The 13,432-nt window shown below is 39.9% G+C and overlaps 1 protein-coding gene across 2 annotated transcripts in view; it reads left to right on the forward strand.

Annotated features, from left to right (window-relative positions):
* The window catches only part of tmigd1 (transmembrane and immunoglobulin domain containing 1), a 31,836-nt gene extending 26,336 nt beyond the window's left edge, over positions 1–5,500 (forward strand). For both annotated transcript variants that reach the window (XM_061962905.2, XM_072913856.1), the window contains exons 5-7: positions 3,092–3,379; positions 3,447–3,550; positions 5,294–5,500. In XM_061962905.2, coding sequence (XP_061818889.1) covers positions 3,092–3,379; positions 3,447–3,550; positions 5,294–5,305 — 404 coding nt within the window. In that variant the 3' untranslated portion in view covers positions 5,306–5,500. The remainder of the gene's footprint in view (positions 1–3,091; positions 3,380–3,446; positions 3,551–5,293) is intronic.
* The last annotated feature ends 7,932 nt before the right edge of the window (positions 5,501–13,432 follow it).

The following is a 13,432-nucleotide window of genomic DNA, read 5'->3' on the forward strand; positions in this document are numbered from 1 at the left end:
AGAACAGGTTTTTAACTGGTCCCCTAAGTTGTTCCACAGACTGACTCCACGCACTGAAATGCACATTGATTTTAAAGTTGTTCTAAATTTAGGTAAATGTAATTTGTTGTTTCCTCTTAGACTGTAACTATGGTGAGCATCTCTATCCTGGAATAGGTTCTGTATATTGGATGGTAGAGAGTTTTGGGATGCCCTAAACATAATTTGAGCAGTTTTAAAGTTGATTACATCGTACAGTTTAAGTTGCTTTAACTCCATGAATAGTGGATTTGAATGATGTAAGTAGTGAACATTGGACACAATCCTAATGGCCTTTTTCTGTAAAGTGACTAAAGGCTGTAGATGAGATTTATAACAATTTCCCCAGACTTCAACACAATAGTTTAGATATGACATAATAAATGAATGATACAATAAAAGCAGAGCATTGGTGTTCAATAAATGACATGATCTCCTCATCATTCCAACACATTTAGCAACTTTTTTCCTTAGGTAACTTATATGAGGCTTCCATGATATATTTTCATCTATTACCACTCCTAAAAAAAAAGTGGTTAGAGTGTCCGCCCTGAGATCGGTAGGTTGTGAGTTCAAAAACCCCGGCCGAGTCATACCAAAGACTATAAAAATGGGACCCATTACCTCCCTGCTTGGCACTCAGCATCAAGGGTTGGAATTGGGGGTTAAATCACCAAAAATGATTCCCGGGCGCGGCCACCGCTGCAGCCCACTGCTCCCCTCACCTCCCAGGGGGTGATCAAGGGTGATGGGTCAAATGCAGAGAATAATCTCGCCACACCTAGTGTGTGTGTGACAATCATTGGTACTTTAACTTTAACTTTTAACTTTAAAAATGAATTTTGTTGGACATATTCTATTGGTATATCATCAATAACAATCCTGATGGGTATTTCACTTTTGCGATTGCTAAAGAGCATGATTTTGGTCTTCTTTAAATTCAGAGACAATTTGTTGGTATTAAACCAAGTTTTTAACTTGATCATCTCCTCAGTTACAGAGGCCAGAAGTTGCTTCAGGTCGTCACCTGCACATGTAATGGTTGTATCGTCAGCAAAGAGGATGAACTTCAGCAGTGTTGATACTTTACATATTTCATTGATATACATTATAAATAGTGTGGGTCCCAGTATCGACCCCTGGGGGACTCCACAGGTTATGTTCATGAGTGTAGATTGATGTTGGTCGATCTGAACAATCTGCTGTCTCTCATTCAAGTAGCTCTTCAGCCATTTCCCTGCCACTCCCCTTATGCCATAGTTTTCCAGTTTGTTTACCAAAATCTGGTGATCAATGGTATCGAAAGCCTTTTGCAGATCAATAAAAATTCCTATAACAAATTTGGTTTTCTCGATACCATTAGTAATGTTCTCTATTAAATCACTTAAAGCTAATGAAGTTGACCTATTTTTTCGGAACCCATATTGACAATCATATAATAATTTGTGCTTTCCAATGAAGCCACGAAGTCTATTATCAAATAATTTTTCCAATATTTTTGACAACTGTGGCAGAAGGGAGACGGGCCGGTAATTTGTGAAGTGGTGTTTGTCTCCAGATTTGAAGATGGGGATGACTTTTGAGAGTTTCAATTGTGAAGGAAATTGTATGCTGGTATCGGTAATTAAAGAGTTGGACAATATCGGATATCGGCAAAAAGCCATTATCGGACATCCCTAATATGTATGTATATATATGTATGTGTGTGTAATATATATATATATATATATATATATATATATATATATATATATATATATATATATATATATATCTCAAACCACAACAAAACAATTGCAAATGAGCCGTCGACCCCCAGTCAGAACGACTCCAAAACCAACAAAGCATGTAACTGTCGAAAGAAACCTGATTGCCCCCTCAACGGGAGATGCTTACAAACATCAGTTGTCTACCAATCTAAGGTAATACGCAAGGACATTAACACATCCGACACATATGTAGGATTAACCGAGGGTGAATTCAAAACCAGATGGAACAACCACAAGGCTTCTTTCAGGAACAAAAACCTGCGAAATACCACAGAACTCAGCAAACACATTTGGGACCTCAAAGACAATAACGTTGAATATTCAATAACATGGCAAATTCTTGCATCCAGCACACCTTACAATAGTGGTAATAAAAGATGCAACCTATGCTTGAAAGAGAAACTGTTTATTATCTACCGTCCAGACCTGTCATCCCTCAACAAGCGCAGCGAAATTGTAACAACATGCCGCCATAGACGGAAACACCTCCTAGGTAACACATGAACCAATCACCACGCCCCTAGGCCAGCCTGTACCCACCCACTCTGTGCCCTATATAAACCATGGTATGCGAATGCTCCCATTAAAATCTCCTGACGATTGAGGGTACCCCCCTCATGAAACAGGCCTGTAGAGATGAAATAGTCTTGTGATTTTTTTTCCCCACACATATATATATATATATATATATATATATATATATATATATATATATATATATATATATATATATATATATATATATATATATATATATATATATATGTATGTATGTATGTATGTATATTAGGGCTACAACTAATTTGATAATCGATTAATCTGTTGATTATTACTTCGATTAATCTATTAATAATCGGATAAAAGAGACAAACTACATTTCTATCCTTTCCAGTATTTTATTGTAAAAAAACAGCATACTGGCACCATACTTATTTTGATTATTGTTTCGCAGCTGTTTGTAAATGTTGCAGTTTACAAATAAAGGTTTATAAAAAAATAAAATAAAGTAGCCTCTGTGCATGCGCATAGCATAGATCCAACGAATCGATGACTAAATTAATCGCCATATATTATATACGTATATTTATATATATATATATATATATATGTATATATATATAAATATATATATATATATATATATATATATATATATATATATATATATATATATATATATATATATATATATATATATTATTGTTGTCATTATTACTATTATTGTATTTATTATACGTGATTGGATTAGTATTTGTCCTTTGGGGGTTAAATAAAGGGTATGAAAACCTAAGTTGTCTCCTCAGTTCCTCCCGTGCTGTCAGAATCTGAGGACGTGTCCGTGGAGGAAAAGTCGCCGCTCGTCCTGAGCTGCGAAACCTTCGCCAACCCGCCCGTCTCGCCGCCCCTGTGGACCCTCAACGACAGCACAGTGGACCTCCTGGCGGGCAGCTTCTCGGTGACCAACGACGGCTCGACCAGCCGGCTGAGCTGCGGCGCCGTGGATAGAGGTCTGCATGAAGGCCGGTACCAGTGCACGGTGGACTCTCCTCTTCACGGAACCAGGACCAGAGTCTTCCGGGTTACGGTCACAGGTGATTGGTAGTGGTCTGGACCCTCCACAGGCGGCGACTGATTCTTCTTGTCTTTTCTTACCTGCAGACAAGACCACCAAGTTCCCGCTGATGCCCATTATTGCCGGCGTGGTGGTGGTCTTCCTCACGGGGGTCTTCGCCATCTTCTCTCGCTGGAGCAAAATCACAAAGGTAACGTTACACACCAGACTTTTAGGACCCTAGTTCTCCTGACTTGTCCCCTCAACACTGATACTTTTATCCATATAGTGTACAAACCCTGTTTCCATATGAGTTGGGAAATTGTGTTAGATGTAAATATAAACGGAATACAATGATTTGCAAATCATTTTCAACCCATATTCAGTTGAATATGCTACAAAGACAACATATTTGATGTTCAAACTGATAAACTTTTTTTTTTTTCAAATAATCATTAACTTTAGAATTTGATGCCAGCAACACGTGACAAAGAAGTTGGGAAAGGTGGCAATAAATACTGATAAAGTTGAGGAATGCTCATCAAACACTTATTTGGAACATCCCACAGGTGAATTGGGAACAGGTGGGTGCCATGATTGGGTATAAAAGTAGATTCCATGAAATGCTCAGTCATTCACAAACAAGGATGGGGCGAGGGTCACCGCTTTGTCAACAAATGCGTGAGCAAATTGTTGAACGGTTTAAGAAAAACCTTTCTCAACCAGCTATTGCAAGGAATTTAGGGATTTCACCATCTACGGTCCGTAATATCATCAAAAGGTTCAGAGAATCTGGAGAAATCACTGCACGTAAGCAGCTAAGCCTGTGACCTTCGATCCCTCAGGTTGTACTGCAACAACAAGCGACATCAGTGTGTAAAGGATATCACCACATGGGCTCAGGAACACTTCAGAAACCCACTGTCAGTAACTACAGTCGGTCGCTACATCTGTAAGTGCAAGTTAAAACTCTCCTATGCTAGGCGAAAACCGTTTATCAACAACACCCAGAAACGCCGTCGGCTTCGCTGGGCCTGAGCTCATCTAAGATGGACTGATACAAAGTGGAAAAGTGTTCTGTGGTCTGACGAGTCCACATTTCAAATTGTTTTTGGAAACTGTGGACGTTGTGTCCTCCGGACCAAAGAGGAAAAGAACCATCCGGATTGTTATAGGCGCAAGTTGAAAAGCCAGCATGTGTGATGGTATGGGGGTGTATTAGTGCCCAAGACATGGGTAACTTACACATCTGTGAAGGCACCATTAATGCTGAAAGGTACATACAGGTTTTGGAGCAACATATGTTGCCATCCAAGCAACGTTACCATGGACGCCCCTGCTTATTTCAGCAAGACCAAGCCACATGTTACATCAACGTGGCTTCATAGTAAAAGAGTGCGGGTACTTTCCTGGCCCGCCTGCAGTCCAGACCTGTCTCCCATTGAAAATGTGTGGCGCATTATGAAGCCTAAAATAGCACAACGGAGACCCCCGGACTGTTGAACAACTTAAGCTGTACATCAAGCAAGAATGGGAAAGAATTCCACCTGAGAAGCTTCAAAAATGTGTCTCCTCAGTTCCCAAACGTTTACTGAGTGTTGTTAAAAGGAAAGGCCATGTAACACAGTGGTGAACATGCCCTTTCCCAACTACTTTGGCATGTGTTGCAGCCATGAAATTCGAAGTTAATTATTATTTGCAAAAAAAAATAAAGTTTATGAGTTTGAACATCAAATATCTTGTCTTTGTAGTGCATTCAACTGAATATGGGTTGAAAAGGATTTGCAAATCATTGTATTCCGTTTATATTTACATCTAACACAATTTCCCAACTCATATGGAAACGGGGTTTGTACATCAATAACACTGATACTTTTATCCATATAGAGTACATCAATACTCTTATAGTGTACATGAATTAAAAACACGTATTAAGAATAACTCTTTTCCACAGTGCTGCAAGTGAACAAACGTCATGAAGATTCCTGCTGGAGCGACAGACTGTGATTATTACTCCCGTTTATTTCGTCTCTAATTTTATACTTAGGTTATTTATAAACGCTTCATAACAGGAAGCAAATGTGGACGCAAGTTAGCTTAGCGTAAAGAGGAAGTCATTCGAGTCCTTACACGTGTTTCTTGTTTTTGTCTCTTCCTCTATTGTCACGCACGCGTTTACATTTACATGTAGCATTTTACCAATAAAGTCCTCCTTGTAAAATGATTGTTTTATATCAAAAGGCAAAGGTTTTGTCGCAACCAAGTTGGGTACGTTTTCACTTTTCCGCTGAACTTTAAATCCTGACTCAAACGGCTCGTTAAAATGGCGTTATACATTGACTTTTAACGAGACAAAAGAAGCCTGTCAACGTTCAAGGTCGCGGCTTTCTCGCCAATAAAACCAAAAATAACGGAACGCCAGCGGGCGAGTCCGGTGAGTCAAACAGATTGAGGATGCTGCGAGGGTTGATTACAGCTCAGTTTGAAAACCTCATCAAGTTAACTATCAACAGAGAAATATGAGGATTCTTGAAATGATAAGTCGTAAATCTACATTTCCTCGTTACAAAACATGTTATAAAGTCAAAGCAAAGTGTTGCCAATAGTCCTGCTTAAACGACTCAATCGTGACGTTTGCTGCGCCCTTTCATTGATTACCGTATTTTTCGGACCATAAGTCGCAGTTTTTTTCATAGTTTGGCCGGGGGCGCGACTTATACTCAGGATCGACTTATGTGTGAAATTATTAACACATTAGCGTAAAATATCAAATAATATTATTTAGCTCATTCACGTAAGAGACTAGACCAGGGGTCGGCAACCCGCGGCTCCAGAGCCGCATGCGGCTCTTTGATCACTCTGATGCGGCTCAGCAGCTTACTTGCTGAACCCCCCAATTTTCCCGTGAGACTTCCGGATTTCAGTGCCTCTCGCAGAAAACTCCCGGGATTAATATTCACCGATTTTCACCCTTACAGCTATAATAAGGGCGTGCCATGATGGTACAGCATTTGGCGCCCTCTACAATCTGTATTAACAACGTGCCAGCCCAACACTTGTTATACAATATGCATCTTCTGCTTGCACACGTACGTGACAGCAAGGCATACTTGGTCAACAGCCACACAGGTTACACTGACGGTGACCATATAAAACAACTTTAACACTCTTACTAATAATGCGCCACACTTTGAACCAAAACCAAACAAGAATGACAAACACATTTCGGGAGAACATCTGCACCTTAACACAACATAAACACAACAGAACAAACACCCAGAATCCCATGCAGCCCTGACTCTTCCGGGCTACATTATACACCCCTGCTACCATCAAACCCCGCCCCCACCCCAACCCTGCTCCCTCACACATCAATCCCCCCCGCCTCCTGTGAGTCGGTTGAGGTGGGCGGGGTTTGGTAGCAGGGGTGTATAATGTATCCCGGAAGAGTTAGGGCTGCATGGGATTCTGGGTATTTGTCCTGTTGTGTTTATGTTGTGTTACTGTGCAGATATTCTCCCGAAATGTGTTTGTCATTCTTGTTTGGTGTGGGTTCACAGTGTGGCGCATTATTAGTAAGAGTGTTATAGTTTTTTTTATACCGCCACCGTCAGTGTAACCTGTGTGGTTGTTGACTAAGTATGCCTTGCTGTCACCTACGTGAGCAAGCGGAAACACCATACAACGTGTGACTGATCAGGCACGCTGGTTGTACTGATTTATACATAGCACAAAGTAAAAAGAAAACTATTTATAGTGTTATTTCATTTATAATTTCAAAAAAAATTTGCGGCTCCCGTTGTTTTCTATAATTTGCGAAACTGGTCAAAATGGCTCTTTGACTGGTAAAGGTTGCCGACCCCTGGACTAGACGTATAAGATTTCATGGGATTTAGCGATTAGGAGTGACAGATTGTTTGGTAAACGTATAGCATGTTCTATATGTTATAGTTATTTGAATGACTCTTACCATAATATGTTACGTTAACATACCAGTTGGTTATTTATGCCTCATATAACGTACACTTATTCAGCCTGTTGTTCACTATTCTTGATTTATTTTAAATTGCCTTTCAAATGTCTATTCTTGGTGTTGGCTTTTATCAAATAAATGTCCCCAAAAAATGCGACTTATACTCCAGTGCGACTTATGTTTTTTTCCTTCTTCATTATGCATTTTCGGCCGGTGCGACTTATACTCAGAAGCGACTTATACTCCGAAAAATACGGTACTGTTTTGTTGTTGTTTTTCACGGTAAACACTGGCAAATCAGTTTCTGGAATAATATATATTTTTTAATTGTACTTTTTTTCTGTTTCCTGTGTTATTTAGTAAAAAAAACTGTAATTTTTACAGTAGAATTCTGGCAACTAAGCTTCCAGTTTTTTTTACTTTAAAAACAACCGTGATATTGTTTTCTATTTACTGTAATATGTTGTAAAAAAAAAACAATGTACAGTGGGTTATTTTTCGCCTCCTTCCTGTGGGAGTCCTGCGAAGCATTAAGGAGTGGGACTATCCAGGCCTAGCTGCGGTGTGCTCAAACAACCACCAGGTAGTGTCAGTGAGAAGATAATACTGGATCATCTCTTTCGGACGTATCAGGTCGGTAGCCAGACCCATACTGTAAAATTGCCTCTTTTTTTTTCTTTTTTTTTTTTTAAATTGTAAAATGTACAGATTTTTTCTTTTTTACAGTGTACCAAAAAATCGATATAATAATCAAATGCATAGGCAAATTTGTATATTACCGTATTTTTCGGACTATAAGTGGCAGTTTTTTTCATAGTTTGGCCGGGGGTGCGACTTATACTGAGGAGCGACTTATGTGTGAAATGATTAACACATTAGCGTAAAATATCAAATAATATTATTGATCTCATTCACGTAAGAGACTAGACGTATAAGATTTCATGGGATTTAGCGATTAGGAGTGACAGATTGTTTGGTAAACGTATAGCATGTTCTATATGTTATAGTTATTTCAATGACTCTTACCATAATATGTTACGTTAACACATACTTGCCAACCTTGAGCCCTCCGATTTCGGGAGGTGGGGGGCGTGGTCTGGGGTGGGGCGGGGGGGCGTGGTTGGGGTCGTGGTTAAGAGATATATATAAGAAATACTTGACTTTCAGTGAATTCTAGCTATATATATTTATTTTATTACATATATATATATATATATATATATATATGTATGTGTGGGAAAAAAATCACAAGACTACTTCATCTCTACAGGCCTGTTTCATGAGGGGGTTCCCTCAATCATCAGGAGATTTTAATGGGAGCATTCACATACCATGGTTTATATAGGGCACAGAGTGGGTGGGTACAGGCTGGCGTAGGGGCGTGGTGGTTGGCTCATGTGTTACCTAGGAGGTGTTTCCGTCTGTGGCGGCATGCTGATACAATTTCGCTGCGCTTGTTGAGGGATGACAGGTCTGGACGATATATAATAAACAGTTTCTCTTTCAAGCTTAGGTTGCATCTTTTATTACCACTATTGTAAGGTGTGCTGGATGCAAGAATTTGCCATGTTATTGAATATTCAACATTATTGTCTTTGAGGTCCCAAATGTGTTTGCTGAGTTCTGTGGTATTCCGCAGGATTTGGTTCCTGAAAGAAGCCTTGTGATTGTTCCATCTGGTTTTAAACTCTCCCTCGGTTAATCCTACATATGTGTCGGATGTGTTAATGTCCTTGCGTGTTACCTTAGATTGGTAAACAACTGATGTTTGTAAGCACCCCCCATTGAGAGGGCAATCAGGTTTCTTGCGGCAGTTGCAGCCTTTGTTGGTTTTGGGGTCGCTCTGTCCGGGGGCCGACGGCTCATTTGCAATTGTTTTGTTGTGGTTTGAGATAATTTGTCGTATATTGTTCATACAGCTGTAGCTCAATTTAATGTTGTTCTTGTTGAATACTTTTCTTAGGGTGTTGCCTTTGGGAAAGTGTTTGCCAATCATAGTGAGGAATTTGTGGCCAATGTTAGTTGAGACGTTTTTGCTGTATGGGGGGTTGTACCAGATGATGTTGTTTCGTTTTCTGTTCTTTTTTGGTTGGTTTCCTGGCGTGGGTTCATAGGTGAGGGTGAAATTGTATCCGCTTTCATCAAGGGCTTTTTGGTACGGGGGGGTTGCTTGGTCAAATTCAGCTTTGCTAGATGACAGCATCGATAGCCTTTTATTAATTCCGGTAGGTATTCTTTTCGTGGTGGTGGGTGGGTGGTTGCTGTCATGGTCCACGTATTGGAGTGTTGTGTTGGATTTCGTGAATGGTTGGTAGCTGTTATTTCTCAGGTTGAAAGTGACGTCGAGGAAGTTGACGGTTTGCTTGTTGGCTTCAATCGTGATCCGTAGGCCGTTCTCTTTGAAAATTTGGCATATGCGCTTCTTGGTATTCTCGCTGCTCCTTGGCGAGGCGCGACACACTGCCAGTCCGTCATCACGGTAAATACCAAGGTTCAGGTTGAGGCTAGCGAGCTGGGAGAGGAGGAAACTCCCAACGAGTTCACACGTTTCTGCTATATATATATATATATGTATATGTATATGTATATACATATAAATAAATAAAAGAACTACTTTAATTTCAGTGATCATTTATTTACACATATACACACACATAACACTCATCTACTCATTGTTGAGTTAAGGGTTGAATTGTTCATCCTTGTTCTATTCTCTGTCACTATTTCAGAACACACACATTATACAAATATACATTATAAAATCAATAAGAAAACGGGAGCTCTAATTTGGGAGTCTGAATTAGGATCAGAAGTTCCTATATAAACATTGCGCACTCACGTCGCCTTTTTGTATTGATTACTGCAGCTGTGCACTGGATTCATTCACAAATACAAACTACAACTCACAAACACTTTAGAGTTAGGCTCCACCATCAGAATGTGTACTTAAACTTATAAAGATCACATGGATATTATTCAGTGAGTTGATTCACCAAAACTAACCTGTTATACAGGAGGAAAAAGCACACAGGACGTTTCAATTGTTCACAGACTGGTCGCTCTCATCAGAATGACAAGACACTTCCGGTCTGCAGGTGATAGCCTTCAATTGGGAAGAAACGCCCTACCGCCCCCTACTGACCAATGTGAATACTGATAAATGTGTAATGACAGCTCCAAAAACGAATTCAAACCACAAACTAAAATAAATAAATCAACACAAAAATGTGACACATTATGGGTGGGTCACATATGCATGTACAGTAGATGGCAGTATTGTCCTGTTTATATTGTGAGAAAGCGGACGTGTGAACAGGCTGTCAACACGTCACTCAGGTCCGCATGGAGCTGGAGGGGGCGTGGCCTCCAGCTCCGCCTGAATTTCGGGACTTTTTCGGGAGAAAATTTGTCCCGGGAGTTTTTCGGGAGAGGCGCTGAATTTCGGGAGTCTCCCGGAAAATCCGGGAGGGTTGGCAAGTATGCGTTAACATACCAGGCACGTTCTCAGTTGGTTATTTATGCCTCATAACGTACACTTATTCAGTCTGTTGTTCACTATTCTTTATTTATTTTAAATTGCCTTTCAAATGTCTATTCTTGGTGTTGGCTTTTATCAAATAAATTTCCCCAAAAAATGCGACTTATACTCCAGTGCGACTTATATGTTTTTTTCCTTCTTCATTATGCATTTTTCGGCCGGTGCAATTTATACTCCGGAGCGACTTATACTCCGAAAAATACGGTAATCGTGCTTTAAATGTAAACCTATTCAAACTAATATCTATTTATTTCAAGTGATGATAATTTCACAGTCTTTCGTCTTATTTTTACCTTGAAAATGTCCCACAATAACAAAGGCCTTACCGCGCCAGAACGCAGACTCTCGCGACATTTGCAGACCAACTGACGTATGACTACTAATTAATCATAAATTTAAATAAACAAATATTTATGTTTTTTTAATTTTTTATTCCTCAACACACAAAGGATAAAATGTAAGATTTCAAATTGTAAATTATTTTTAATTGCATTTAGAGTTTAGCGCATCGGAGTACCGGAAGTAATGTGAAAGGTTTTGCTAGCGAGGGGCGGGGCTTCTGTTTGACGCGGCGTTGCCAGACAGAGGAAAAGACTCGTATCGGTACGATAATGTAACAAGGCATATTTATAAAACGACTTTGTAAGCTGTTACGTACACGAGTTGAGGTATTTTTAATACTGTATCAAAAATGACGTCCAATTGGATACGTACGATCATTTACCTCAAAATACGACACGTTTGAGATAGTCCGGTACAACAGTTTGTCGTTTCCCACATGGCAACGCTGGCGTGACGTCACACAAAGGGCGTCAGCTCGAAGGGCGTTGTGGAGATTCACCGCCAAATTCAAACAAGCGCCGACACCGAAAGAGGACCTTCTTCGTCTCACACAAGTGTTTTTTTTTAAAGGTAAGTCTGACATTATTACACTTTATATTATTCTACTCTCTATCGTGCTGCGTAGAGAAGTCGAACTGTTAGCTAGCTCCCAAGAAGCTAATGGTGCGTTCATGGCCACAGTTGTTTGAAAATCCCTTGTTTCACCCGCGACCTCCACCCTTTGTTTGTATTAATTGTTGTTTTTTATTCCTGCCCAGAGGCGATAGTCTGATTAACCGTGTTATTTTATGCGCACAACATGACAATAGTAAATCATCTTTAACGGCAAAACTTTGTTTTCCCTTTTTTGTGAACGTATCATTTGTCAACGTTAATTAGGGCCCGCATGGCCCATTGCAAAAGGACTCCTCGGGAGTACTTATGCAATGTGACATAAGGACCTATTGCAGGGGTCCTCAAGTACAAATCTTGAAGGTCCACAAATGTTTTTTTTTTAAACAGGCTGGGTCCGTTTATTATCGGTCAAGCTTATATAGTAGCAGGAGGTAAGTAGTTTAACATTTTCTTAAAATTAACAAAAATAAAATAAATATCCAATAAAATACATGAAATATTTTCTTTGAAACAAAAATAAATAAGAACTTTGAAAAAATGTGTCCTCTGCATTTGACCCATCCCTTGATCACCCCCTGGGAGGTGAGGGGAGCAGTGGGCAGCAGTGGCGCTGCGCCCGGGAATCATTTTTGGTGATTTAACCCCCAATTCCAAGCCTTGATGCTGAGTGCCAAGCAGGGAAGAATGCTGGTATGAGCTTTTAAACATAACCCGTTAACTGCTGCCAATCAAATGGTGAATAAGATACTCTTTAGGGTTCATATGTTTGTAAATCTGACTGTGATGAAGTCAGTGCCTCACCAGCCATCAACCTCACCGCACATTACTGCTCTGTTGCTATTTGTTGTTGTGTCATAGATTTAACAAAAATCTTGCTTGATGTTTCATATGACTTTTTCAGCCTCGTGATTTCTTTTTTTCTTAGCTCTGAATCATGAGGAAATGTCTCTTCAAATTTGCGGTGCTCTTTCAGATAGTGACGTTTCAGATTTTCACTTTTCACCAGAGCAACAGTACTGTTGCATATTAGACACATTGGTCTGGTACTTGCAGTAGGTAGGATGAAAACATATTGCTCTGTCCATTCTTCCTTGAAACGTCGGTTTTCCCTGTCCACCTTTCTTTTACCAGCCTGAGCCAACTTGGAGCATGCCATTGTGATTTTATTCACATTCAGTGACTGACGAGTGAACAGTTAGCGAAGTAGCGATACGAGACAACTGTGTGCCTGCAGCGAAAGGTTCCATGCACTGTGCACATGACCCAGGTGGTAACAGCCTATCAGCGCGTCGTTGTGATCGAGATGACAACCCATACCCCGGAATTAGCCAATCAGAGTGGCGTTCTCTCGCTCTCTCTCTCTGAGAGAGAGAGAGAGAGAGAGACACGAGAAGTGTAAACGAAACGTGGAGATATTTGACTAAAAACAACGAAGAACGTTGACTTGCGCTAGCGATAACTCACAGATGAATACAATTATTATATTTTTTTTATTATAATAATAAAAATTAAAAAAAATAAAAACATTTTTTTTTTTACTATAATTCGTGCTGGGTCCGGACGGACACATCGCTGGGTCCGGACATGGACAGCGGTCCGCCTGTTGAGGATCACTGACCTATTGT

Source organism: Nerophis lumbriciformis, linkage group LG09 (assembly GCF_033978685.3).
Source record: "Nerophis lumbriciformis linkage group LG09, RoL_Nlum_v2.1, whole genome shotgun sequence".
Lineage (NCBI taxonomy): Eukaryota > Metazoa > Chordata > Actinopteri > Syngnathiformes > Syngnathidae > Nerophis > Nerophis lumbriciformis.